The sequence below is a fragment of the Drosophila obscura genome, unplaced genomic scaffold, assembly GCF_018151105.1.
Source record: "Drosophila obscura isolate BZ-5 IFL unplaced genomic scaffold, ASM1815110v1 contig_97, whole genome shotgun sequence".
Taxonomy (NCBI): domain Eukaryota; kingdom Metazoa; phylum Arthropoda; class Insecta; order Diptera; family Drosophilidae; genus Drosophila; species Drosophila obscura.
In genome coordinates this window covers 1,458,325-1,485,343 of record NW_024542891.1, presented here as the reverse complement: position 1 = coordinate 1,485,343, position 27,019 = coordinate 1,458,325, and the positions used below count along the sequence as shown (strand labels likewise).

General features: G+C 44.2%; 7 protein-coding genes across 7 annotated transcripts; 3 read left to right on the top strand and 4 right to left on the bottom strand.

Moving 5' to 3' along the window:
* The first annotated feature begins 47 nt into the window (after positions 1-47).
* On the top strand, positions 48-923 carry LOC111066279. The gene has a single exon (XM_022354758.2). It carries the CDS (start codon positions 143-145, stop codon positions 887-889), a length of 747 nt encoding a protein of 248 aa, XP_022210450.2. The 5' UTR covers positions 48-142; the 3' UTR covers positions 890-923.
* Positions 908-2,287, bottom strand: LOC111066277. Its single transcript, XM_022354756.2, has 3 exons — positions 2,073-2,287; positions 1,903-2,005; positions 908-1,823 (listed from the first exon to the last, which is right to left on the bottom strand). The coding sequence occupies exons 1-3, from the start codon at positions 2,213-2,215 to the stop codon at positions 963-965; spliced, it is 1,107 nt and encodes a 368-aa protein (XP_022210448.1). The 5' UTR covers positions 2,216-2,287; the 3' UTR covers positions 908-962.
* A 219-nt stretch (positions 2,288-2,506) lies between these two features.
* LOC111066253 (RING finger protein 121) lies at positions 2,507-4,562 on the top strand. Its single transcript, XM_022354708.2, has 6 exons — positions 2,507-2,713; positions 2,793-2,827; positions 2,917-3,213; positions 3,286-3,514; positions 3,626-3,861; positions 3,950-4,562. Exons 1-6 carry the CDS (start codon positions 2,666-2,668, stop codon positions 4,068-4,070), a joined length of 966 nt encoding a protein of 321 aa, XP_022210400.1. The 5' UTR covers positions 2,507-2,665; the 3' UTR covers positions 4,071-4,562.
* A 1,001-nt stretch (positions 4,563-5,563) lies between these two features.
* LOC111066286 (mitochondrial uncoupling protein 4) lies at positions 5,564-8,044 on the bottom strand. The gene is given in 6 exon segments (XM_041596219.1): positions 5,564-5,717; positions 5,719-5,791; positions 5,877-6,301; positions 6,303-6,366; positions 6,568-6,677; positions 7,351-8,044. Coding segments are annotated over 6 exon segments (1,116 nt in total). The 5' UTR covers positions 7,693-8,044; the 3' UTR covers positions 5,564-5,615.
* Positions 8,045-8,394: 350 nt separating this feature from the next.
* Positions 8,395-9,738, top strand: LOC111066287 (replication factor C subunit 4). Its single transcript, XM_022354767.2, has 3 exons — positions 8,395-8,589; positions 8,651-9,518; positions 9,586-9,738. Exons 1-3 carry the CDS (start codon positions 8,477-8,479, stop codon positions 9,670-9,672), a joined length of 1,068 nt encoding a protein of 355 aa, XP_022210459.1. The 5' UTR covers positions 8,395-8,476; the 3' UTR covers positions 9,673-9,738.
* On the bottom strand, positions 9,697-10,648 carry LOC111066288 (transcription initiation factor TFIID subunit 9). The gene is made up of 2 exons (XM_022354768.2): positions 10,445-10,648; positions 9,697-10,373 (listed from the first exon to the last, which is right to left on the bottom strand). Exons 1-2 carry the CDS (start codon positions 10,596-10,598, stop codon positions 9,760-9,762), a joined length of 768 nt encoding a protein of 255 aa, XP_022210460.1. The 5' UTR covers positions 10,599-10,648; the 3' UTR covers positions 9,697-9,759.
* A 1,317-nt stretch (positions 10,649-11,965) lies between these two features.
* On the bottom strand, positions 11,966-23,845 carry LOC111066349. The gene is made up of 5 exons (XM_022354875.2): positions 23,240-23,845; positions 12,950-13,079; positions 12,533-12,873; positions 12,291-12,456; positions 11,966-12,227 (listed from the first exon to the last, which is right to left on the bottom strand). The coding sequence occupies exons 1-5, from the start codon at positions 23,363-23,365 to the stop codon at positions 12,118-12,120; spliced, it is 873 nt and encodes a 290-aa protein (XP_022210567.1). The 5' UTR covers positions 23,366-23,845; the 3' UTR covers positions 11,966-12,117.
* Between the last annotated feature and the right edge of the window lie 3,174 nt (positions 23,846-27,019).

The following is a 27,019-nucleotide window of genomic DNA, read 5'->3' as shown; positions in this document are numbered from 1 at the left end:
TCATCGTGTTTTGCTTGTTAAATGTTCTTCCCATTACTGACCAGTGCTGCAAAATACCAGCAGTCTGCGCACATGTGCTAGTTATAACTGTAATCAAGCGGGAAATGTCAACAAACGGACAATAATTAGACTTTTTTACAAAATGCTCGTTAAACAGCAAACCAAAGCGGCAACTAATGACGCTGATAGCGACTCCGACGACGATGACGCACAAATGCGTCAATTCATGGAAGCCGCCGATCACACACTGCTCACAAATGCCATGTTCCAGCGGGGAGCAACCGCAACAGACCCAAAGCCGGCGCAGGCAACCGCAATCCAGGGGCCGCCTCCGCCCAAAAGCGAACGCCACTTGGACGAGCAGGGAGCTGGTGCTGGCACAGCCAGCGATCTACATATCACCGAAGAAATGCAAACCCACATATGGGGAAAACTTAGCTCTATTATCCAAGATCAAATCGAGTTCTGTGAACAGAAATCCGCTGATAAACTACAAAAAGAGGAAGAGGAGTCCTGCCACGACCAGGTGAGGCTCGTGTCCAATGCCGACTGCTACTTGAGCGCCGTAAATGTGGATACAGAACCGCCGGGACCGAAGAAGAAGCCCACCATCAAGAGACGCACCATGAGCGAGGACAAATCCTCGACAGCCGCAAAGACTGTGGCCCTGGCTGCAGTGGCCATTAGTGGCGAGTCGATTATGGAGGGCAAAGACACCCTGGAATGGGCCAAGAGCAAGCCACGCCAGGGTAAGCTCTTCGAGTACAAGGCCACCGATACGCAGTGCCACAAGCTGCAGGCCCTCCATCCAGTCAACGAATTCACGGAGCGCAGGCTCCAGAACAAGTGGAACGAGTCAAAGATATGCCGGAAAAAGAAGAAGAAATAAAAGCGATTCGATGCTTAATAGTAGTAGATAAGTGAGAAAAGTTTGTATTCTGATTGTTTTCTTTGATTGTTAACTACGAATCGAAGTTCGTTTGGAAGCCGGCACTGCTGCTGCTGCCATTGCCAGTGCTGCCGTTGCCATTGCTGGCATTCCCTGTGCCCAGGCTGCTGGAGCTGGGCACAGTGGAGGATGAGGTAGAGACTTGGCAGTCGAGGAGGCCGTACAGCATCTGCTGCTGGGAGACATTGCCAATGGTCATGGTGGAGAGGCCGCCGCTGCTTGAGCCCCCGAGATCCTGCATCATGTCGCCAACAATGTTGCCCATGCTCTGATTGCTGCCCGTGGTGCTGTTGTCGAGTATGTTGAGGAAGTCGTTGCTATTGAACTCCTGCTGGCGCTGCATGCTGCTCTGGCTCTCCTTCATTAGCTGGTCGTAGTCCTGCAGGACACTGTTGAACTCCCCGATCTCGACGCGATTCCGCGTGATCACCTTGTGCTTGTAGTAGTTGTGCACCTGCGTGAGCGATGTCCCCGTCAGCGCTGTGTGCGCCCGCTCGAGCGGCAGCAGCTGCAGCGACGTCGATTTCCGTGTCTTCGGATCGACATCGTAGCAGGCGCGATACTCACAGATAAAGCTGCGCAGGAACTCCTCGCTGGCATCGGTCAGCAGCTGTATGGCCGACTCCGAGCAGTCGGTGAAGCCTGCAAGCCGCAGCATGCCACACATGACCTTGCGCAACGCCTGCCGACAAGTGTTGATCGAGATCTCCGGATAGTGCTGGGGATCGCCACGCGAGTACGATGTGTCCACGGTGGGTATGAACCAGATGGGCTTCTGAAACTTTTGCTCCCCGACCAGGTCGGCAGCGTTTTCTGGCGGAAAGTCCACCTCAGGTATCATTTGACATGGATTGAGCAGGTAATTGGAAGATCCCTGCAACCAAGAAATCAATCTTAAATGCTTCAATCTGGCAGAGCGGATCCTGGATAGACCCAGATAGATATGTACATACGTTTTTGTTGGAGTATGTGTCGATGAGGGACTGCAGCACCTCCGTTTGCTTCATCACCTCGATGGTCTGCGTGACGAGGGAACTCTTTAGCTCCACAATATGCCTGCAAAACGATAATCAAGCCATTATTAAAAGGTTTTCATTTCCTTTTGATGGAATTCGTTTATTACTCAGTCTCCTCCGGTTCGAGTTCACCGCGCTGGCGTATCTCCTCCAGCATGAGCTTCTTGGCATATATGGGCACTAGTTTGTCGGATAGATCCTCGGGGTCCTCCTCGTCCTCGGGCAAGGCGCCCCAGTGCTCTACTTGCATGGCTTCCTTTCGTTAATGCGCCGCTACGAAAATAATAATCTATTTCCAAAAAATAAACAAATAACGCTGGCAGTGCTGGCTAACGGCAGTGATTCTGCTAGGTGGCAGCGCCGCATATATTAGAAAACCCATAAAAAGAAAATATATATCAAATTAATCTCTGTAATTAGCATAGAATAGAGCATTTCCATTAAGTCTGAGTAAGTTTCTGTTATTTTGTTGCAATTCAAGGAATTTTATGTGCCAATTTTTTTTCCCGTCGTCATACGAAATGGCAACGCCGTGACTGGTGGACACGCACACAAACACACAATATCAAATTATTTGTTTTCCTTTCAAGATATCCGAAAATTGAATTAAAAAAACATCGCCAAGATAGTGTTGAAACGCAGGCGACGCTTTAGATTGTCAGGACCTGGAGCGGTAGGATACAGCAGAACCAACAACGACATGTACCAACAGCACATGGATCTGCATGCCCCGGTGGACCTTAATAAGGTGAGGTCTTTTCGGTCTTTCAGACTATGTATGTAGCACCATCGCAGCCTAATGATGATGTTCATGTTTATACCTTCAGTCCCTGGACGACATGACGCCGGAGGAGCGCATGCGGTAAGTGAAAGGCCCACCCTACCCCGTCTCTGTGAAGTTCAAGCAGAAGTCCTCCAACTGTAGCCGCCAACCATTGCTCGATTTTACAGGGCCGAACATCAGCTGATGGTGGAAAAGCACAGGGGCCACGATGCAATGCACTCGGAAATGGTGATCATACTCTTTGTAACCGTGGTGATTGCCCAGGTCATACTGGTGGAGTGGAAGAAGCGCCACTATAGCTCCTATTCACTCATCACCCTGCTGGCCATGTGGATTATACCCTTTACGATCTCATGCTTCTTTGGCTGGATACGTTTCATTGTAATCTGGGTGATATTCACAATCATTACGGCGCTGGTTATGCGCCGTGCGATAAGCAAGCCCATCCAAGGCACAACGCCCAGGTGAGTCATTCTCTTCCCGGTCATAATCAAGTGCCCCCTAATATATTCAATATCCATGCCAATCGGTTGCAGACTCGTCTACAAATGGTTCTACTTCATCTACAAGCTAAGCTATGGCCTCGGCTTGGTTGGCTACCTCGTGATCATGGCCGCCTTCATGGGCATGAACTATCTGTTCTCACAGCTGCCCAATGTCTGGATGGATGTGGGCCTTATGTTCTGTTTCTATGGCCTCTATATTGGTGTGCTTGGTCGCGACATATCCGAAATATGCTCGGACAAAATGGCAGCAGCCATTGGCGTAAGTCTTCACTCTCTCCCCCTGTCTCTCTCTCTCTCTCTCTATCTCTGGTTGCGTGTGTTTGTTCAGCTTTTGCACATGTGTAATTCAATTCGATTGTGTACTCCACAGTACTATGCCCCGCAGGGTATACCCACGCGACACTTGGAGCAGAATGTGTGCGCCGTGTGCGGCAATCAGTTGCTGGTTTCCGAAAAGGAGGAGGGCGTCATTGAGAACACATACAAATTGTCCTGCAATCATGTATTCCACGAGTTCTGCATACGGGGGTGGTGTATTGTCGGCAAGAAGCAGACGTGTCCCTACTGCAAGGAAAAAGTTGATCTACAGAAAATGTTCCGCAATCCGTAAGCCAAAAAAAAGTCTTTATCCTTTCGATCCTTGCTCACATCGAACTGAATCTATCTAACTGAAATATATTCTCGTTTTGTACAGATGGGAGAAACCGCATGTATTGTATGGCCGTTTGCTGGACTGGATCCGCTGGCTGGTGGCCTGGCAGCCGCTCATCTTCTTTATAGTTTTAGGCATCAATTGGGTGCTGGGATTGGAATAAGTCAAGCAGCAGCAGCGCCTTAACATGATAGCTCTTTGCCTCAGCGTTCCGCAGCGTCTAGTCAAGCAGCACAGACACACACACACACACACACACACACACGCACGACTCGCACACACCACAGATTAAGGATCCAAACAAAAAAAAAAAAAGCAACCAAAACAGAGACCAATTGTAGGGGGGCGGAGCACAGAAGGCACGCTCTTCATGCCCATTCATTCCCCATAAGCATACCACACATTGCACCGAAAACACACACTATAGGGAACTATTTTGCTTTTTGCAACGTTCGGACGGATGGCTGGACATCCGGATGTCGTATACCCAGACACCACTACGTTGCACCCCTGTCGTAGCGTGCATCATTTCCATTATGCAGTGTTTTAAAATGTAAACGTTATTGCAATTTTAGATATATATGAGATATATATATATATATATATATTATATACTTAGCCTGTATGCATCTGTGTACATATATGTATGTGTGTGTCCCTAAGAATTAATATAAGTATACCGTTTTTTTTCTGTTTCTGTAACTGTTTCTGTTTGTTTGATGGCACCACTGGAACCAGGAACTTGGATACGAGATACGAGATTTACCAAAAAAAAATATTCAGATCTAAAAACCAACAATAGAGTGCTGTCTCTTTCACAAGCAGAGTGGGCTGAAACAGCTGGTTGGGGAAAGGGAGAGGCCCCGCCTATGCACACGACATGTATTTTGTTTTTCGGATTCTCAGGCATTCTCTTTGGCACTTTTCGCTTGTACGTCTGTCTGTGGCTGTCAAAGCATAGATCTCAGACCAAAACGAGAAGGAACGTGCGAGACGCTTCTGGGGACGCGACTTTACTTATACCCGTACTCAGTCAGTATATACATTTTTGAGCAATGGAAACCTGAAACCTATTTGGTTGCCCTAGTTGGGATGGGCGCTTAACAAGACAGACAGACGGACAGACAGACATGGCCTATCCCGGCTATTGATGCTGAACAATAACATATCTTGATGGGGTCGACGTTTCCTTTCTTCGTTACACACATCCACTTTTATATCTAATATTACCCCTTATTGGTGGGAGGCGGTTGTCCCTGGCCTGAACAGTTGTTGGGGGGGCCAAGAATATCTTTCAAAATAACAATTTTCTCTCTTTATTTGTATAAGTTTTATAATTCGTTTGGGGCCAAACAACAATAACATAAAAGGAAAACGAAATAAGTTTTGAATTGCTTACAGTTTAAAAGGCTGGAAGGGATGATGGAAGGAAAGCTGCTGGCTAGGAAAAACCCTCTACCTCTCTCACTCTCTGTCGCGCGAGGGGAAAACTTGAGGAACAGACAGACAGGGCTGACGTTTCTTCCTTTAGAGTCGCGCATTGAACAAAAAAACAAACGAACGAACGAACGTTTTAACGTAGCAGATACATATGTAGTCTGAATGTATGTATGTACATCTAGATTTAAAAAACGCACACATATGTATGTGTATGTGTATATGTATCATGTATTGTATTGTATGTACTATATTGTGTGTGTTTCCTTCCTTAGTAGCTAGAAGCTCCGATCATTTTGCGTATCTGCTCAAAGGATAGCCAAAAGGTAAGCGACCAGGGTGCCATTCTTATCCAGCAGGGCAGAAATCCCTTTATACAACGCTGGAAATCCCTCTTTGGCCACCGTTTGTCGCAGACAATCCAAAGATCCCCGATACAGCAGACCACTGCAAACAAAACAAAACAAAAAGAGAACCCATTAAAGATCACTTTAATGGAAAAGATTCCTCGCATGCTCCATTGGCTACTTACTTTCCCTTGTTGTCAGTGGGCTGATTCATGATGCGCGTCTTTACCACATCCGCTGGTGTGCCCATAATGGCCGCCACAAAGCCCGCACACACCGACGCCAGCACATGGACGGTGTGACAGTCGGGCATCTGCAGTCGATCCATAATCAGATGCTTGATCGTATCGTATGTGGTCAAATCACCCAGATTAACCAGTGCGGCACGCTGTACATTCGGTATGCTGCCCTTCCACAGGCCCTTGATGCCGCCACGTTGGACAATTTTGCGGAACGCATGACCAGCGCTATGAACGCGCGGCGGTTCACCCATCAGACGGCGACGTCCCTCCATTTGGATCTGAACCTTGACTAGATCGGCGGGCGAGGCGAGCCATTGGGCCACGGCACCAGCTGTGACGCCACATAAAGCCGATTTCCATATGGGCAAGGGCCTGGGTGCCGTTCTGTGTGAACTCCTTGCGCATCAGATCGTAGCTGCAGATGCGCACACCGCTGCAGGATAGGGATACGGATATGGAAATGGATACGGATTAAATCAAAGCAATTGGAGCCTGGGAGCTGGCTGCTGCTAGCAGAGTAGTCAGAGGATGCCACAGGCAATGTGGATATGTGTGGATATACAATGAGAACTCTTTTTGTTTTTATATTTATTTGTATTTTTTTTTTTTTTTTTTTTTTTTTTGGTTTGCCCACCTATAGACGACGTGTCTGTAGAGCGCCGGTGTCACGCCCTGCCACAATTTGAGGGCGCCCTCCTCGCGTGCAATGCCAAAGGCGGTGGCCACCATGCCGCGGTATTGCATCTGGTTGGTAAATTGATTGGTAATTGATTGGGTTTTTGATTTTGTATACATATATAGAGAGATTTTTGCTGTAGTATTTGTATATATATATTCATCGGCCGTATATACATAAATACAAAGTACATTGAAACACGCACACACACGTACAAAGAATATAATGGGGCTTGGGCAAGGCCAAGGGTACGGGCACGGGCACAGGTAGGGTGGGGGGGAATGAATGAAACATACAAATGGGAGGAGGAAAAGGGATACACCCCACACCCCCCCGGAGGGCATACAACTAAAATTATATTAAATGGATTATCCAAGTTCTACGCTTTTTCGTTCTTTCGTTTGCGGGAACTTTTGCGGAAAGGGAATATCTTATCTCAGTTACAGATACAGTTTAGTGGAGAGTCGATTAATCAGTAGATAGAAGCAGCCGCAGTGTTAATAAATGTATGTGTGTGTGTGTGTGTGTGTGAGGATTAGAGGCAAGGCAAGGCGCAACAGTGGAGGGAAGGATACACCAAAGCCAAAGCCAGAGGCAGAGACAGAGACAGAGAGTCACAATGTACAAAGAAACAGAAACAGAGAGCACATCAAAACCAAGAGCAACCAAAAGGCAAGCATATACATATGTACATAGATATACGATACGAATGTACGTTGAACCCAAAAGATTCTTACTCACATTGCCCTTGGCTCCTAAAGGAGCAGGAGTGCTGCTGATGCTGCCGGTGGTGGTAATGGTGGCTGCTGCCGCCTCGCCTTGTATCTGCAGCCGCGTCTTGGTTAGGTCCAGGGGATATGTGGCCAGCTCGGCCACAGAGGCAGCCACCACAGAGACAATGTAGGTGCAGGCAAAGGAATCGGCATAGTCATACTTCACGGGTCGCAACTGATGCCGTCCACTGGAGGAGCCCGAAGCGGCAGCTGTGGAGGATTCATCGCTGGCACTGACACTGGCACTCGCACTCGCACTGGGTTGCTGTGCTTGAGCTTGGGCTGTGTCTGTGGCTGCGGCCGAAGTCATGGCTTCAATCGGCGGAAGAGTAACTGAAGGAGCTCAAAAGTCAAACAAAATGCGAGTCTCCGAAGGTCCAAATACTCACACAACTCTCAGATGGATGGCAATGGCAATGGGAAATTTCGTCTTTCTTTCAAGGCTATTTATTTATTAACACCCGTTCTCAGGGTGGTGTGACCTGTTGATGGCCTGCTCTGCCTCTGGTGGCCGTTCAACTTTCACGCAGCTGCTGCTGTGTTGGACGTCCAGGAGATGCGATGCTTATGCGATGCCTTTGTTTGTTGTCCCACGTATTGCTTCCGTACGGATTTTACATAATAACAACGACAATGGCACGGCAGCGGCGGCCCGCGGCGGCAGCAGCAACAGCAGCGGCAGCGTTTTGGCAACGATGTCAAATGGTGTGACAAAAAGAAGAAAAAAGGGAACAACAAAAATCAAATCGAGTCGTAATCGGCTTGTTTCTTCCCGCTCTATAACCACTTGGGGGCACGTCTTAGCATGTCAGTTTCCACAGCTGACGACGCTGTTCTATTTCTATCCTTTGGAATATATGTTCGGTGCTCTTTATCAATTGTGATACGAGCGAGACGAGGCGAGAAGCATCCAAAACAACAAAAAAATCACAAAATGCAGGGGCGGCGGGACAACAAAAAAAATCAGCAATCGATTGCATTGGAGCATATCGATGGGCCGGGACTATCGATGGGCGTCTCACGACGCGGCAAAACTTGCGTCTGTGTAGATTTGTTGCTTGCACATTTGAAAATTTAACAAAATTTGCATTGAGATGCAGGCATTTTTGAAAACTGGAAAGTCTGGCGGAAGCAGCAGCAGCGCGGACAAAGCCCAAGGCGGTGCCGTGGAGCGTCGCAAGCCGCCGGCTCCATGGGTGGAGAAATAGTATGTCCCATCGAATCGTATGGTGCAGTCAGATTTAATGCTTATTTATTGTTTATTTCAGTCGCCCACGAAGCGTGGATGATGTTGTCGAGCAGTCGGAGGTGGTGGCCGTGCTCCGGAAGTGTGTGGAGGGCGCTGATCTGCCCAATATGCTGCTCTACGGTCCACCCGGCACGGGCAAAACGAGCACCATCCTGGCAGCAGCCCGCCAGATCTTTGGCGACATGTACAAGGATCGCATACTCGAGCTGAACGCCTCCGATGAGCGTGGCATCAATGTGGTGCGCACCAAAATCAAGAACTTCTCCCAGCTATCGGCCAGCCATGTGCGTCCCGATGGCCGCCCAGTGCCTCCATTCAAGATCATCATCCTGGACGAGGCCGACTCGATGACGCATGCCGCTCAGTCCGCCCTGCGACGGACCATGGAGAAGGAGAGCAGCAGCACACGCTTCTGCCTTATTTGCAACTATGTGACGCGCATCATTGTGCCCATTACGTCGCGCTGCTCCAAGTTTCGCTTCAAGCCGCTCGGCGAGGAGAAGATCATTGCCCGGCTGCAGCACATTTGTGAGCTGGAGAGCGTCAAAATCGATCCAGATGCTTACAAAACGATTGTCAAGATATCCGGCGGCGATCTGCGTCGTGCCATAACCACACTGCAGTCATGCTTCCGTCTCCGGGGCTCAGAGCACACCATCAACACCGTCGATCTGTTCGAAATGTCTGGCGTCATACCGGACTACTATCTGGAGGACTACATGGAAGTGTGCCGCTCGGGGAACTATGAGCGTCTCGAGCAGTTTGTACGCGAAATCGGCTATTCGGCGTACAGTGTCGGCCAGATGATGGAACAATTGGTGGAGTTTATTGTCCATCATACGAACCTCACCGATCCGCAGAAGGCAAAGATCTGCGAGAAGTTGGGCGTAAGTATTTGTCTGGTCTGGAGAGTTTCGGCTCGATGGCTCATTCTTTGGTTACTCTTCATTGCAGGAATGCTGCTTTCGTCTGCAGGATGGCGGCTCCGAGTACTTGCAGATTATGGATCTTGGCTGCTGCATCATTCTAGCCCTGAAATGAACCCCACACAATCGAAACAATGTTTTTTTTTTCACTACGGAAGATGTTGAAAATATACTTTAATAATTAATTTGTATTTCTGCTCAATCAGTTCGCTGCAAATTCGAACTCCTCCTCTTCGCGCTCGCGCTTTACGGCCGAGCTGACGCCGGGTGCACTGGCACTGGTGCTCGGAATGCTGCCCACGGCCACCGCATCGCTGTCCACCTCCATTTTCATGTCGCCACCGGCACTGGTGTCCGTCTTCGTGTCTGCATTTCCAGACACATTCTTCGTTGTGGTTGTGAACTTGATAACGGGCTTGGGTATGGTTACCACCTGCTGTTTCGCCACCACGGAGTGGGCACGCTTCGGCCCATTGGCGCTGGCCACGGGCTTTACAATGGTTTTTAGTGCGCGCGCCTCCAGTGCCGATTTGGGCATCTTCTTGGCTTGATTTGAGGCCCGCAGCTTGTAGTTGACACCGGTCAGGCAGTAACGGTCTGGGGGCAGACGCAAGCCGCAGTGCGGCTTAATCGGTGGCAGCGGCATGCTATTGCGTATCTCTGCCACCTTCGAAAGGGTATGACGCGGCAGTGGACCGGTGAAACTCTTGTCCAGCGCCATATCCGTTGCGAGGCGGACATCCTCCAGATCGATGGTCTTCTTGCGTGCATGATTCGCATACACCTTGGCATCGTCCAATATGCAGGTCACATATCCTGCAACAAATGTTTTTAAATCAGTATTTATATTGTATTCCGTGTTACTTGCACTTTTTGGCGGCACTTACGGAACGTGAATTCCAGCAATTGGTTTACCACGCGCGGCTCATACTCCTGGATATTGAGCTCCTTCAGTATGGACATTATCACCTGCGCATCTTTCGGGACATGCTTGATCTGAGCATTGATCTTGGCCTTTTCGGTCTTTTCGCTGGCCATCATACAAAAAAAATTATTTTAAGAAATAAACAATTCGCTGGTGTTCAGTGTGGCCGCGTATTTATCAATAAAATATACCAGTTTGACCCTCAGAAATATACCTTCTCATGTTAAAAAAATACCGTAAATATACCGAGGAAAAAATGAACTTAACCCCTCTACGAGCATGTTAGAGTTAACCCGCGAAAAGTTATACGTTTGTTAATTCTACTTGGAGATCCATTCTATCCTTCCTATTTACCTGAACTGCGCTAAAATTGTTCAAGTTTCATAATATTTGTGGGCTTTATATTTATTTATCCTCTGGTCCTTTGTTCATGGCCGGGAATGATATTTCCTCGATTGCAAGTTGCATGGCGTGTGACCCAAAGAGGGGAGAACAAAAACTTCAAAGCTAACTGTAAAAGAATATTTTAAAAACTAACCGCATGGCATTGAAATGTCTTCGTCAGAGAAGGGCTCGCATGGGAAACTAGACCTGAACGTGGAAAACTATCCAAAATGTGCTTTGGATGCACTTACTCGCCTAGGTATGTTGATCAATTTAGATTATTTTATTGCCGGCCGGTCTATATATAGCCAGAGCGTAGAGACAGCCCGGAAGCCCGGAAGAGGACCTGCCTCGTAACACTTTGCGCAGTTTGTTTATTTAATTTATTTTATTTGGTTACTCCCAGGTAATTTCTTTAAAACGAAAAAGAGATTAAAGAGAATCCATCCCGATTAACGTAAGAAAACTTTTATTCATTAAACGTACAGATCTACATACAATATGCACTATACTTGGAAGACAAATTTGAAGCTTGTCGCACATTCATATACATTACACAATGGTGGTAGGGTTGGGTGTAAGGGCAGGGACAGGGGCAGGGCGGGAATGAAACGGAAACTCTTTCAGCTTACGATAACATACATATTTTGTTTTGTTTTTCGTTTTTTCATTTGTTTATAGTAGTATTATTAATATTAATATAAGGCTACACATGTACGTTACATGCTACAATAAATTAACTCTTTATTGTTTGTTGTCTGTCTTTTACTTTGCAAATTTCAATCCTTCATTCTATCTTTTATTTTCTTTTGTTTTGTTTCCTCTAAAAATTCTTTGGGCGCCACAAAAGTTTTGCGCACCAAAAAAAAAATTCGATGCAACCTTTTGACTCGAGTCCCACCAAATCGGTATATATGCTATATAGCTCTAGAGCTCTACAAAAAAAAAAAATACATATTTATATATTTTTTTCAGAATGTTTGTAATTTTGTTGAAATTTTCTCTTTCTCTCTGGGGATTTGGAACCTGATTTCTCATATTTCTATCTACAATATATATATATATATATATGATCTGTGATATATCCTTGTCTTCCTTTTGTGATATATATATGTATATTGCAGTGTGAAGACGTGGGAGGGGTACTGCTTTCTGTCTCTCTTTCGTTCGTTTCGTTGAATCCTTCGTCTGCTGATGCTCCTTAAGTTCTGCTGATGATGCTCTCTTTACCTCTGGGACCTCTCCCTAGTCCTAATAGTTGTAGGGGCCATATTGCGAGCCATGGTAGTAGGGACCCGGATAGATCTGTGGCTGTGCATAATTGGCATACGGCGGATACGGTGGCTGCTTCTGCGAGTACACTGCAATCGAAAGAGGATTAGTTAGGCATACACCTCTCCGTGGAGTGAGAGACTCTTCCTTACCAGGCATCAGATATTGCAGATTCAGCTGCTCCTCCTTCTCGCGCTCGTTGCGCAGACAGACGGCGGCACCCGACAGCAGAATGGCCGACAGCAGGCATGTCCCAATGCCAGCCCAGGCCACAATGTACGACCAATCGTAGGCAATCTTTGTATTATCGCGAAGAACCTGCTCGTAGGAGGGATATCGAGATTAGAGAATTTTCATGGCATGGGTTTCCCCTTAGAGGTATGTGTGTACATACCGTATTCCACTGCTGAAAGTAATCCTCGCCAACGACCTTTTCCTTCTCAAAGAACTCCACCGTATGCCAGAGACCCATGGCCCCGGCAGCCAAAAGGCACGTGACCAGCAACAATATCGATGTGGCAGTTATTGCGCCCGATGAGCGTTTCCAGCAGCCCGACAGACCGGTCCAAAAGGCACAGAAAATAGTCACAAAACTTATTATAAACAGAGCAATGCAGGAGCGGGCCAAATGCAGTCGTGATGTGGCATCCTCGTTGGCAATTTTCTCATCCTCCGCCTGCGGAAAGTAGTCAATGTTCGAGCAGTGTGTCTCAATCGGTGACAGATATGTGGGCACTAGAATGAATCAAATCAAATCAAATAATAATTAAATAAATGGATATCTTAGGTGTGTCCCTCTCGATCCACTTACCTGCTGATGCTGGTGGCCGTTCCTTCGGATAACAAATGCGGAAGAGTCCACGTGTTCTCGTATAGTAATAGTACTTCATGTTCATGTTGTACAGCAGCGATTCGGCATCTGAATGCTTTGAGGCAAAGGACTGGAATTAAAAATTGTGTCGGTTAGAGATAAGTCAAGGATTTCAAATAGAGGGCAGAGGCAGTAGGATTATAAGGCTCTACAGTTGCCAAAAAACAAACAACAATCCCAAAGATACTCGCCGTAGCATTGAAGCATTCGATCATCTCGCGTATGTCTCTCCGCCTCTCTACAATGTCTGGTGTCTGAGTGGGAGGGATTTGAGGTGAGAGATCGATCGAGTGACAGCAGCAGAAGCAGCAGTGAGAAATAAAGAGTGACATATAAACACGTTCCGCACGGTTTACATTGTGTGTGTGAGTGTTCTTTTTTTTCGGAATGCATTAAACGCGCACACAAACGTATGGGAAACGCCAAGGTTTTTTAGCTTTTACGAGTAAACTCTCTGTCTTTCTCTGTGTCTCTGTGCGGGGGTGTTCTCATGCATTAAATGCATTCAAAAGTACAGTGCGTTTCCATATTATATGCCGATGAAAGAGCGAACAGAATGTAGAGACTTGAAACGTTTTGAATAGAACTCTTATTTTGGGAAGACGTACAAACACATTAAGTCTTTCAAAAGTTTTCCACTAGCCAAAACATTCACGCCACGCTGTAGGTATCCGAAAGGATACATTCCCTGCCATTTGAATAAAATGACAAACTTTTCGCCATTTTTGAATAGTTTGAACTTCTTTGTTTCACACCATATCGAGGTAAAACACTCATTCAATTAAGAAACTCTCATAGTACCCTCTACCCATATTTTACGCATCAAATACGATTCAAATAATAACAAAAATAGGGATTAAGCCATGTACGGATGTATGCAATTAGCGCCAGAATACTGGTAACATCTCTCCAATCGAATCACCCCACCAACCCACTTCTACATGCAGAACGAGAAAACAGAATGAGAGAACTCTCCCATGAATCATCAATCCATCCATTCATCAATCGCAAATCACTTACTCATCGTCTCATTCCAACAATTTCAGTATTCATTATTTTTTGGCAGAATCTCGCACGTAAAAGCCGTCTAATATTTCGTACAATGCAAAAATAATATCACGTTTCACACGTCTTTGAAATTCTATAATTTCGGGGTCTCTAGTTGCTCTCTTAAAAAAAGAAGAGAGCGAAAAGAGACTCCACGAAAGAGAGAGACCCCCTGAAGACAGGTTTTTCATTCGCATTGCATTTTCGTAAAAAAAAAAGAAAAGTAGGAGAAGCGGAGGAACGAGTCAAGAAACGTGTTTTAGTTTATGGTATGTCCGGTACGGTACGGTACTCAAACAAATCAACAATAGAGGAAATACCAAACCCAAAAAAGAGCAAAAAAAAAAAAACACGCACCCAAATAAAAAAAGCCCAGAAATTTTAATATTTACACTTAGGATTCCAAAATGTATGCCAATAGATTTCATCTGAGAGTGGAAATTGTAAAAAGGAAGTGGTAATAATATGGAATTTTTTAAAGTAAATAAATTTAATATTTAAAATAAATAAATTTCATATTTATATTTAATCAATTTTAATTTAATTGAAATATAATTTCATATTAAAAGAGGTATCAAAAATACATTTCGAGTTCATTTATGTTTAAATCAAAGTGAATTTAAATTCTACTTTATGTAACTAAGTTTTTTATTTGAGGCTCGCAGTTATTTAATTTAAATGCCATTTTTCTCTGAGTGCATAGCTGCCCCACTGCCAAATGGGGGCTCTGCTACTACTCGGATTGAAAAATATATTTCAGTCTTTCAGTATTTTTTTATTTTCGAATCTTTGGGGTGTTATGTAAATTTGGAAAATGATTTTCGCTTGCATAATGCCATGTCTGGGGCTCCTCCTCCTCCCTCTTTCACTCTTTCCCTCTTTTTTATTAGCGCTTCTGCCAGACACCACCACGCCCCAATGCCCCATGCCTCACAGGTCTCTCTGCCACACATTTTGTAACTTTCTTATGAAAGTCGTCGCAAGGCAATTAAGGGCCCCAACATCACCACCACCACCTCCTCCTCCTTCCTCCTACCTTAACTTTACCTTCCATTCAATCGAAGAGTGGAGATACAAAAAGGGAATGAGCGGATTAGAAATGCATTCAAGTATGAAAGAAAACAACAAATGGAAAAAAGTTTAAAAGACGTAAAACAAAGGAAAATATTAAGAAATCAGTCGTGTGTACCAGAGACAGAGATCCCATCCCAGACCCCAGAGGCTGCCGCCCCCAGACTCTGAGGCGACTCCTGGTTGAAAAATGTCGGAGAGAGCTTTTGGAAATTGATTTAATCGGTTGGTTAAGTGGATTAATCTAGCATATCTCACATAAAGGTATTGCAACTGTGGCATTTGTGAGAGACAGAGGAGGGCCTACTCTACGCTACGCATGACCGGCAACTGGTATGACATAAACTCTGCCAGAGTGTATGGATTGTGTGTGATTGCTGGCAAAGTTGATTAGTGGTCAAAATCTAGGGAAAATCTGTACACAACAAGTGTACCAGGAAGCATCTGTGGGGCATTTGCAAGATTAAGGCTCTCACGCACATTTCGGTGTCGTTGCAGCATCAAAATCTATCTTGAAAATTGCTTAAATACCCAAAATTTAGAAATTATAACCTGATTATCCTGAGACTCCAGGCGCAAATATAATTAATTTAAAGTTTTAGCGCTGGTATATACTCGTAGCAAGAATCAAATATGCAAAATCTTTGGTGATTTATTGAGGAGCAGGAACTGTCATATTTCTCCTATATCTAATCGAACTCACTCCCTTCTTCAGTTCAGAAGTTAGGAGCAACTCAATGGCAAAAATACTGCATGAAATGTGTGAGCAAGGACAGACAACATAGGGAAGAATAATGATTGCAGACAATATAGGGAAGAATAATGATTGCCTTGCCCTTCTCTGTGTTTGGGGGCTCTCTTCTCCACTCTTGATATTTAACCACAACTATTCTCTCTTCGTTTCCCAATCCACATCTCACGTCTCCGCGAGTGTTCGGCGGAAATACAGAGCTTCCAATTTCAATTCCAATTCCGATCTGCAACAACAACAACAATCGCATGGGCATGGGCGGCGCTATGTTCAGCGGATCAGTGGCGGATCATTCGGACAGAGAGCACGAGCACATCGCTGCTGCACAAACAGCCACAGCCACAGCCGTAGACGTAGCCACAGCCACTGGCACAAGTATTTTTATGACACCCAAGCGAAAAACTAGTTTTTTTTGGGGAGGGGGCACGTTCAGGCCCAGGCCCACCAGTGCACCACCTTTCCGCAACCTCCCAGCCTCCCAGTCACCTCCCCCAGAAGCAGCACCTGGCGACTAAGACTACGACGACGGATGTCGGTGATTAGCCAAGCGGAGAAGGGGGGGGGCCTACATATGTAAGGCGGATAAAAACCAGCCACAAGTCCCAAGTGCCAGCCAGGCCCAAGCGGTTGGCAAACTGGATCTCTCTCCCCCTCTCTCTCTCTCTCCTACTCTGGGGGGTTCTGCAGTGCAGCAGCAGGATGCCAGATGCCAGTGTTGTGTCCCTCCTTTCTGTATGTTCCTACGCCACTGGCTTTTTAGCATTCCAGCTGCTGGCTGGCTGACTGGCTGGCTGGCTGGCTTGCTGCTGGCAAAACGCGCTCAAGTCAAGGCCGCGCAACTTCTACCCACAAGAAGAATTTGTCAGAATTTGTATTCGGAATTCCATTGCGTTTCGTTGTGTGTGGGCGTGGCCCCCAGAAATCGGAGAATATATACATACATATAATGTACATACAAATACATACATATGTACATATCTCTTGGGGCAAGAGATTTCAATAAATGAATAATTTATTTGCTGATGAAATGCAGCACAAAACACAATGACAGAAAATTTCCAGACGGGTTTCAATGCAAAGAAAAATATCTTTAGACGGTTTTCGATGTATAAAAACTGAGGTATATGTATACCCAGGCGTATACTAAAAAGGATACTCCTCTCCTGTACTGCCACGTGTATTTTAGTGTCATGTAGAACAAAATCTCCTTTGAAAATCGCTCAAATTCGCTAAAGAAAACCATACAAAATCAGTGCAAAGCAAAGCAAGCAAACGGGGGGCGCCTGTTCTCCCCACAAGAATTTCAGTGTCATTGAGAACCAAATCTACGTTAAAAAAAACATCCAAAAGTCGCGAAAGAAATGCTTGAAAATCACAAGAAACAGCAATATTTGTTGAACAATCGCTGAAAAATCAAAGCAAATCAAACCAACAAAGGGTATGCTCTCAGTCGTGAAAAAAGGGTATGCCCTGAGTCGTGAACCAGTCGCTGATATCTCACAATTACTCGTTTTCTGGTTTTGTTTCAAAAACAAAAACAAAAAGCTCGTGGGAGCCACGACATTGAGATACGAACGACGGGTAGTAGATTTATTTATTTTTTGGTTTAATTTCATTCGACAACTCCTCTGCTCCGCACCTCTGTTTGCACTTTGGCCCACACACTGCGGCGGCGGCGTCGGCGACTTCTCCGCAATCGGTAATGGCACAGTAATTATGGCCAGAAAGATGATAAAGAGAAGCTTAATAAGTTGTGTAAATACAAAACGAAAATAATAATAATAAAAATAGAACTAGAAGACATGCGGAAGTTGCTACAATGTGATAAAAAATATTATACAGAGTATAATACACGACGTTGGAGAGACGTTGAAAAGAAACCTGAAACTCTGATTGAAATCAAATGATTTGTTTATTGAACAAGAAACGTGTAGCTGAGAGCGGGAAGCGTGGAGGGTGGAGCAGGTGGGGCGGCGCATAGGAAACCAGGGGTAATACAAATACAAAAAATACTCGCGACGATTAACGCTAGAAATTTTGTTTGCTTTGGGCGTTTGATCGTCGTTTGGTCGTGGGGAAGCGAAAGCAGCAGCAGCAGCAGCAGGCAGCAGCAGGCGTTGTATTCGAATGAATCGCACGCTCAAATGGTCCGGAATAATGATGGATCTCTCAACGGGGGCGTGGGGGGGGAATGGGAGAGTCGTCTTTAAGTCGTCGCTCAATCTCTTTGAAAAATCGCGCATGCGGATAATTGCAAAAAAAAAAAAAATAGCGCTTAAAACACTTGTTCCGGGGACCTGATTATATGGATATACTCTTAACGAAAGAACCAACAAATACACTCAAAGAAACGCAGCCAAATTCGGATTTTCAGAACAAACAAATTTTAAAGCTAAAATAGAATTAGCTTTGAATTTACTATTAATGTATTAAAAATATTAATTATTTTAAAAAAATGGCTCAATATTTATCTAACACACTTTAAAATAAATATATACCATTTTTTTGTAAGAAATATATTTAATCTAAATATGCAAATATCTATTTTAAAAATAAAATATATTTACGCAAGTGAAAATACTTTCTTTTTAAAATTTGCACTCACACTAATTTCAAGCAAAATACATACATACAAAATATACACGGATACATGATAAATGATGTGTAATCATTTTTAAAAATTCCCCTCCCTCAAATGGTGACTGAATCTGTCTCTGAATCTGTCATCCCCTGTCCCTGAAGCATTAGGTAGTTGGTTTTTATTTCAATTTTCTGACATCATGTGAAATTCCAAATGGGTATATCACCTCCAATCCTCCATCCATCTATCGATTCTGTTTATTGTTAGCTGGCTGCTGCTGCTGCTGGATCAAAGCTTGGGAATGAGCATAAAGTGAATTGCATTTGGCTCTGACTCTCTACTCTCCACTCAGACTGTGTCTCTGTGGTGACAATTCCCATTCCCTTTCGTGATATGAAACCGGTGTTGAAAGGGCCCTCTTTCCCATAAATGAGGGATATTACCCTGTAATTAATATTAATGCTTGAAACAAGTAAGCGAAAAAACGCTCTATTGGTAGCAGCTTTGCGGAGTAATATTCAAAATTTTTTAGCAGCAGCATTCCGCTCTGTCTAGTGGGGTAGAACTGGGAAATATTAAATTCGATTTACTGAAGAAACTTTTTTAATTCAAGCTTTAAATATTTTTAAAACTTCAATAATTAAAATCACGGATTTTTCAAGAAACATATTGATTATGGTTTAATCGTTCAACAGAAAATCCGCATTTCTCGCGGCGAGTCCCTCGTTGAGGCTAGGACATACTTATTTGGATGTCATTCCCTTTAAAAAATAGTAGTTTACAAGTACAGCAAGTACTCTGTGTTGTGTAGAGAGGGAGAAAGGCAATTAGAAAATATAGGTAGAGGTAGGGGAGAGGAATGTAGGTGTAGAGGAGAAATGAAAAATGAAATCTTCTTGAGGCGTTTCGAGGCTTAATTAACTATGGAATTAACATGTGTTGTGTGTGTGTGTGTTCCAAGTGGCGGCTTCTGCCACCAATTGCTGCTGCAATCAATTCAAAATCGGAGTGGAAACGGCGTGGAGTCGGAGTCCGGGGCAAGGCGCTTACTCAGCGTAAAAGCACAACACGAGATTCATTCATGGAAAGCAGCCAAAAAGGAAACATCAACGAAACGCCAGCACCAGCAGCACCACAAAGTGGAGGAAAATGGCAAGTCAGCAAGCCAAGTGGCTTTTCATTTGATATTTTCATGGGTTTTCTTCATGGGTTTTTTTTTTTGTATAAGCCAAGACAAGAAAACGTCTCCAAATCCAAAAAATGAATTGAAATACAAGAAATGACGATTGAAGAAACGAAACGAAAAAAAAAAAAACAGACAGACAGACAGAAAATACAATGAAAGATACAATATATGCAATGCATTCAATACATATGTTTATACATATGTACATATATGTTTATATGAAGAAGGGTTTTCTCTTTTTTTTGTATCGACAATCCACGATCCACGATCCGCGATCCACTGGGAGCCACAGTCGAAGGCAAAGCCAAAAGTCAGAGACGAGGCCAAAACGCAGTTTCATCAAATTGGGTTTTGGGTGCTCCGTGCTCCGGGGATTCCAATGCGCGAGTCCCCCAAATCCCCCCTCTCCCGTCGCTACCCCTACGCCACTCCTCAAACTCTAAGAAAAACAAGAAAAGAAAGAAAATACCAGGCCCATAACAGGGGATCGCTACGAATAGATAGATACCCTCCTAAACTATGAAAAAAAAGCATATTCGGGGAAACATCGATTCCCATAAATGAAATATATACATATACTTCTTAGCACTCGCCATGGGGGATACTATGAAATATACATAAAATATCAATCTTACTTTTAAAATAATTGATTTAAATGCCATTAAATTAATCAAATTTATATGACAAAGCCCAATAGGAATGTTTTCCATTGAGAAACAAGTGCCGCAAATTCAAGATACATTTCGTGTGTGTGTATATATTTGACAGGAGGGAGTATAAACTATATATATATATATATTTAAAATGAGTAAATAAATATTTTTTGTGGTTTTTTGGGCTGTCTTTCAGTTCCCTTTTGCGTGTTTATGTGGTGAGATAACAGTAGAATGGCTCTCTTTAATATTATATCTTTTACTATCACTAGGTATCCCAAAACCAAAGGATAAAATATACTGTTAAAAGACAACAAAACAACAAACCCCGTACTGCCCCCATTGTGTTCGAGTGGGCCAGCCTTTCTGCCTTAGCTAAAATACCCTCTCTTCAAGGAGTATGCAACACAACAAAACAACAAATGCGATGGAAGAAACAGAGAAACACATCAACTTAGGGCCGCCGAACCGAGAGCCAGAGCCAAAAGCAAAAACCGGGCAACCAGCCGCATACCAATTTTGAGTCGTCGTTGTCTCGAAAACGTGAATCGAGTGAAAACTCAACTCGAAAACCCGTTTTGGGCCACAGCGAGAGGGGCAGCCACAGCTCTTTGGATCGCCAGAAGTGGGGGGAGGGGGAATTGGATAGGATGGAATGGATACAAAAGATACAAAATCCAAAGCCAAAGCCAACGCCAAATGGTGGCTTTGCCTTTGGCTTAAGACAAAACAAAAATACCAGAGAGAGAGAGAAAGATAGAGACACATGGGGCATGAGGCAGGTATCGAGTACACAGATAACGAATGAAGGAAGAATGAAGACGGGATTCCAAAAGTGCTTGAACTTTGTTGCAGCAGCAACAGGATCGGGATCTGTTTTAGGGATCTGCAATTAATGAAAATAATGAAAGATTGGATGATCTATTGGGTCTCGTTTCTTCTTTTCTCCCATTTTTCGGATCATTTTGTGCACTTCCTTTCAAAAATCATCAGAATAAGATAATTTCATCTCAAAACATCTCAAGACATACATACATATTTTATCTTTAAGTTATTTGCAGATAATTATTAGTAGTAATGTTTTGTGTAGAAGTGTGTGTATGGACTACGATATAGTTCAGATCTATTGGGCCCTTCAATAGATGGCAGGAATGCAATGATCTTTTCACTTCTCCAATCCTCAGCGTGTATCCTCCATGCCCCATCCAGTGCCTGTCTACATGCCTTTCCTGTTTTGCTTTTATCTTGATGTTGAGGGACGTACATATGTATGTATGTATGTACATATATGTACACATATATTCATAGACACTTCTACAATGCTCTGCGTCTATCATTCCCCATACAAAAAACATTTCAATGCTCCCAAGGGATGATGCACTTGTCAGAAGTAGCAGGAGGATAGAATGGTTTCCTGTTCGCTTGCTTCAGGTAGAAGGGCAATAAGCAGAGGAGTAGGAGCTCCAATTACCTGCTGCTCTTGCATTTCGGGCCACTTCAAAGGTTCAAATCTAAATCGATTAAGGGCGGAAACCCCAGACAGCGAGGTCAAAAGGTAAATGAAATATGAAAATTCCCATCGTTCTCTCCCGATTAATTCTAATGGCTTTATTATACATGCTCTCTCTCTCAGCACAGAGCGGGGGGATGGGGATCCAGTAAGAGCTATATCTTTAGCAGAAAAATGATTATCCATCAGATCTCAAGCGGCGGCGCCAAAACTTTCGGTGGAGACGACAACGACAGTGGGATCTTCACAGTCAGAAACGTGCAAATATTTTCAGCACACACTTTGGACGACACTCCAAAGTGTGTTTGAACTTGTTTTGGAATGCGAATGGTATGCACGATCAGGCCTCACACTCTCTCTCTCTCTCTCTCTGCAGCTCTCCTTCTAATATTCTCTCTGTCTCTGTTTCTGCCTCTTTCTTAGTCGACAATTGCACCTACAAACAGCGCAGCGGCAGTGGCCGTTAATTGTTGCCTGCGTGTGCGTGTCCGTGCATGTACGAACATGCAAAATGGTAAATGAGGGGGGGGAGGGTGTTGGCTCTGTCGTGGCTTCTTCTTCTTTCTTTTATTTCCCATTCATCGTTGCGCTGCTGCTGCTGCTTCTGCCGCCCGGGGAGTCTCGTCTTCAGAGCCCGTCGCGTTTGGCTTGGCTAAGCGCTCGCGTAGAAAGTTTTAACGTTAAAGTAGCGGCCGTTGCCCACCGTCCCGTCCTCTCCCCACCACCTGCACACACTCCCCTACCCATGCTCCCTCTCTCCCTACCCCTCCCCCTGCCTGCTGACGGGTGTTTGCTGTTGTTGTTGTTGGTCTGTTTGCTTTCGACCTTTCTTCTTTGCTCACTCTCCGCCATGCCCTTATTTTCTTTTGGCTGAAGCGACTGTTACTGTTACCCACCGTTTGCTGCTACCTCTGTCGCTGCCCGCTGCCTCCGCTTCTGATTTTGCCTTCCCTCTTTTCTTTGCCATGCCACAGTGGGCCACACACACACACACACAGTTGTTTGTGTGCTATACAAATACGAGTATGTATACCCGAAAATTGTTGGATTATTAAGATATTGATATGCTTCTTGGAATAGATGGAGATTATCAGCAGATTTCTGAGATCACATTTTTTGGTTGTCAATTGCACTCCCACCCACTGTAACCGATGTAGTCTTAGTCTTTGAATTCGGCAAAAGAGAACGAACGCTTGGCCGCTTAGTTTCGGCCTTCCACTCGAATGGAGATTAGCAGTACATTTTGTATGTACTTTTTTTCATACACTTCACCCACTGTAACGGAGCCCGAGGCTCGCCTTCGGCTTCTTCGGCAGAAGATAGTAAGAGATGCGCCGTTTTGGGTAAATCTTAGACCCCCCCGCCCATGTACATAGATCTGTGCTAGGGGGAATGGTTGGGGGGCGTTTTCGTGTTGCTGGTGGTACTAACCTGTATCTGATTGCGCCAGACATCGTAGTGCAGCCAGTTGTCCGTGGAGAAGGCAATGGCCAGCAGAGCGGTGGCGATGATCGCACAGATCGTCGCTATCGACAGTGTTACCGCCGAGCAGGGCATTCTGGATGCGTTGCGATTTTTTACTCGCTAGATTACTGGATGCTGCTACCTTGATTTTCCAAACCGAAAAACCAATCAAATAAACCGAGAGACGAACAAAAATACAACTGTTGTTCGCTTCTTCTTATTCTGCTTTGCGTTCTTCTCCTGCTACTTCTTTTCACAGCTAGATTCTGCTTCTTTTTTTGTGCTGCCAGCAACCAGTTTTGCAGCGGCAGCGACGACACAGAAAAAAAATGTTCGAAAAAAAATATTAATTTAGCAACGGGGCAGCAGGTAACACACTCGCGCAGGTTACAGGTACACGCGCACACACAGACACACTGGTTAACACTCGCGCCGGAAACAAGTTAGCTAAGTTAACCCAGGCACGATCTTTGTTGTTTCGTTGATCGCGACAGTTTTGTTAATGTTCCCGAGCGGGGTTTTGGGTTTTGGCCGTTTTCAAATACGCGCGCCTTCAAATGTATCTAGGGCCTGAAAATGTTGTCCGGCAACAAACGTGTGTTGCTGAGAAACAAGAAAAAAGGTATGCACATCAGGCAAAACGCCCAGAAAATGCAACGCATGCAAGGTAAAACACTGCTGCATAGCATATTGTTGATCAAACACGGTAAGGTGTGGTTCGTAGGTGCCTTGGAATGTTGCTGGACCGATTTTGCTCATGGTCCATACCCTACCACTCATTTTTGCATGTCTCTTCCCTACTCAGCATCTTTAATGTTGCCGAGCTGCACCAAAATGTTGCCGGATACAAATACAAACAACACAAGCAACGAACGTGGTTTTTGATTACCCCTTGCAGAGGGTATGATTATTTCGACCAGATGTTTGCACTGCAGACATAAATTTATGTATGTATGTACATACATATTGTGAGAAAAATATTCTTAAATTTGAAGATATATAATCCTATATGTATATTGTTACACATTGCAGAAATAAATCGAATGACTTTAAAGAAAATACATCAAGGGTATCAAATGTTTCAGTCGCCGTGGATTGCATTCTCTCCTTGTTATCGCTGTACATCATACATGCACATGCATGCATGTGTTCGTGGACAGGAAGGCATGATGATAGAACAGATTGCACCCCACTCGTACTTCTGTTAAATAAATCAGTAAATACTTTATTGTTAAGGTAAATGATATTACTTGATTGATATTTCTGTGAAATGTCAGTCTTATGGCAGTGGGAATGGATGTGACTGTCGTACACTGGAGGAAAAACAAGGGTATCAATAACACGAAACAATTTGCAGTAATGTGTGTGTGGCAAAACAGCTGTAGAATTGATTGCTTTTGAGTCACTTTTCAATTTAACAATTATTTGCCATATGCAAAAATATACTCGTATATCCCCGTAATTATGAACATATGCTCATACATACATACATACATATGTACGGCAATGTGAAGTTTTTCTCCACAGATTTCTCAGGAAAAAAGAAATCGAAACAGATTTAGGGAACTATTTAAATATGAAGATAGAATGGAAATATTCTGTAAAGTTCCCGTTCCCCCATTGTAGGCTCCCCCATTGTAGGCTTTCCAAAAAGCTATCACTTGTTCTATTTGGAAAACTAGAAGTGTCTCAAAAATAAGTTTGAAAGAAGTGAGGTGCGCGTGCGCCACTACTACATATGTATATCATTGAACACAACTGTATACATAGCATAGCATGCATTTTTCATTCTTCCTACTTTAAAGTAAAATAATTTAGCATCCATCATTTTGGCTGATGTTCAATTCGTTCAGCTTAATGCTATTATAAAGGCAGTTTTTAATCCCGAGCCCGCTGTTAATCAGGGAAAATTTCGCTCAGTGCAGAGCCAAAGATGCTGCGTCTCTGCGCTGGCGCAGGTAAGCAGAAAAAATGTTCATGTGTTGGTGCATGTGCATGTGTGTGTGTGTATTGGCTTTTGTTGCTGCGTTTTGTCTATTTTTGGTTGGGTTTTTCTCAATTGCATTTTTGGGCGCGCTCTCGACTGCTGTAGAAATATGTATGTATGTACATATGTCTGTTTGTTTGTTTGTATTGTCTATGTAATCGGATCGGAATGGTATGGCAAGGAGGCCATCTCAATTGCTGGTCAAAATCTCGAGTGTAGGATTTATAAACAAGTGGGGCAAGATAGTTGGAGAGGGAAAATGCACAAATGCATCATAAAACACATATATCAAAGTACTCCCTAGTACATACATACATAAATATGTATCTGATCGGCATGTTAACAGCAAAGTATCCCTTACCCTCGGCTGAACATACCTTGCTCCTAGTGTCAGTCTGGCTTAGTTGCTCCCCCCGCCTCCTCTACGGTCTTTTGTCCGTCTCCGTTTGTCCATATTTTGTTTTCTTTTCCTTGCATTCCACAGTTGCTGCACTGCTGGCTGGCCTTTTGGCGTCTGGCTGGGCTGCCACTTTTCGGTTAGTGGGGCAGGCGGTGGGTGGGGGGAGGGGGGGGGGAGCATGTGGGCATGGCGTTAATCATTATGCATTCAGCATGGTATTCAATTCAAATTTTAGCACAAATTATTAAATATTTGACAACGGCAATGAAAGTGAGAGCGACGCAACAGCAAGTGGAAAGCAGCAGTGACAATGCTTCCGCTGTCGCTGCCACTGCTGCAGAATTGCTAATTTATGCGATTTATTGGAAGGGTAATCGACGCCGACGGCGGCTACTTGCGTTGTTTGCCCTGAAATTTTGTTTAATAACTCTGGTGAGCCCATGGCAGGGTATGGACAGGGTAGGTGGATGGGGCACAGCCGAGCAAACAAGACAAAACGTGTTCGTCGTAGTGAAAGTAACAGGTGATGACCGCAACGGTCAAAAGCCGAAAACGGCTGCTACATCCCAGCGCCGAGAGACCTTTTGGCCGGAAAGAGCGTGTGAAAGAGAGAGTGCATGACTACCAACAGAAGAATCTAAAGATCCGTACCTAATTGATATGATTGAGCTAAGCTTTATTTTAATTTGTAACTTGCGTTCAAACTTGCCCGCGTTTTTGGCATGCAAAGAGTAGAGTTTTCCAAGAACGAAAGGAATACTCTTCTCACCAATATCACATGACTCTTCATTAACAGGGACAAGGACCTCACCCTTGAAATTGCCTGAGATCTGGAGGATCAAATCCTAAGCCTATTCCCAAGTGAAAATCAAAATTAGTACAGTATTAATAAATTAATTAAAAAAGTTGCCAACAGTTAGTTCGTAAGGGTCTCTGTCGAAATGTACATAAATATGTAGATAATAGTTGCAAATGTGTAGTTAGCGTGTAGTTACCATGTAAAACATTGACTTTGCCATAAAAATACCATTTTAAAATGACCGCCAACATTTGCTTTCTTTTTCGAGGTGAAGAGAGCGAAAAGGAATATTTTAGCGCAAAAAAAATACCGAATTTGAGATTTAAAAACCGAGGGTGCTCAACTTTTGAAATAGAGGGGTGTTAAGTGGGTTAAGTCTCGGATGGTCGCCAGTTTTTTTATGGTATGGTATTTAAATGGTATTTCTCGAAACTGAAATGGTATTTAATGGTATTTATTTTTTGCCCGGTTGGTATTTTTGATCGTATCGTCACGGTCACGCTGCTTCCTAGTGCTGTCAAACGATTGATAGTTGAGCCATCGATAGTTTTAAATGCTTAG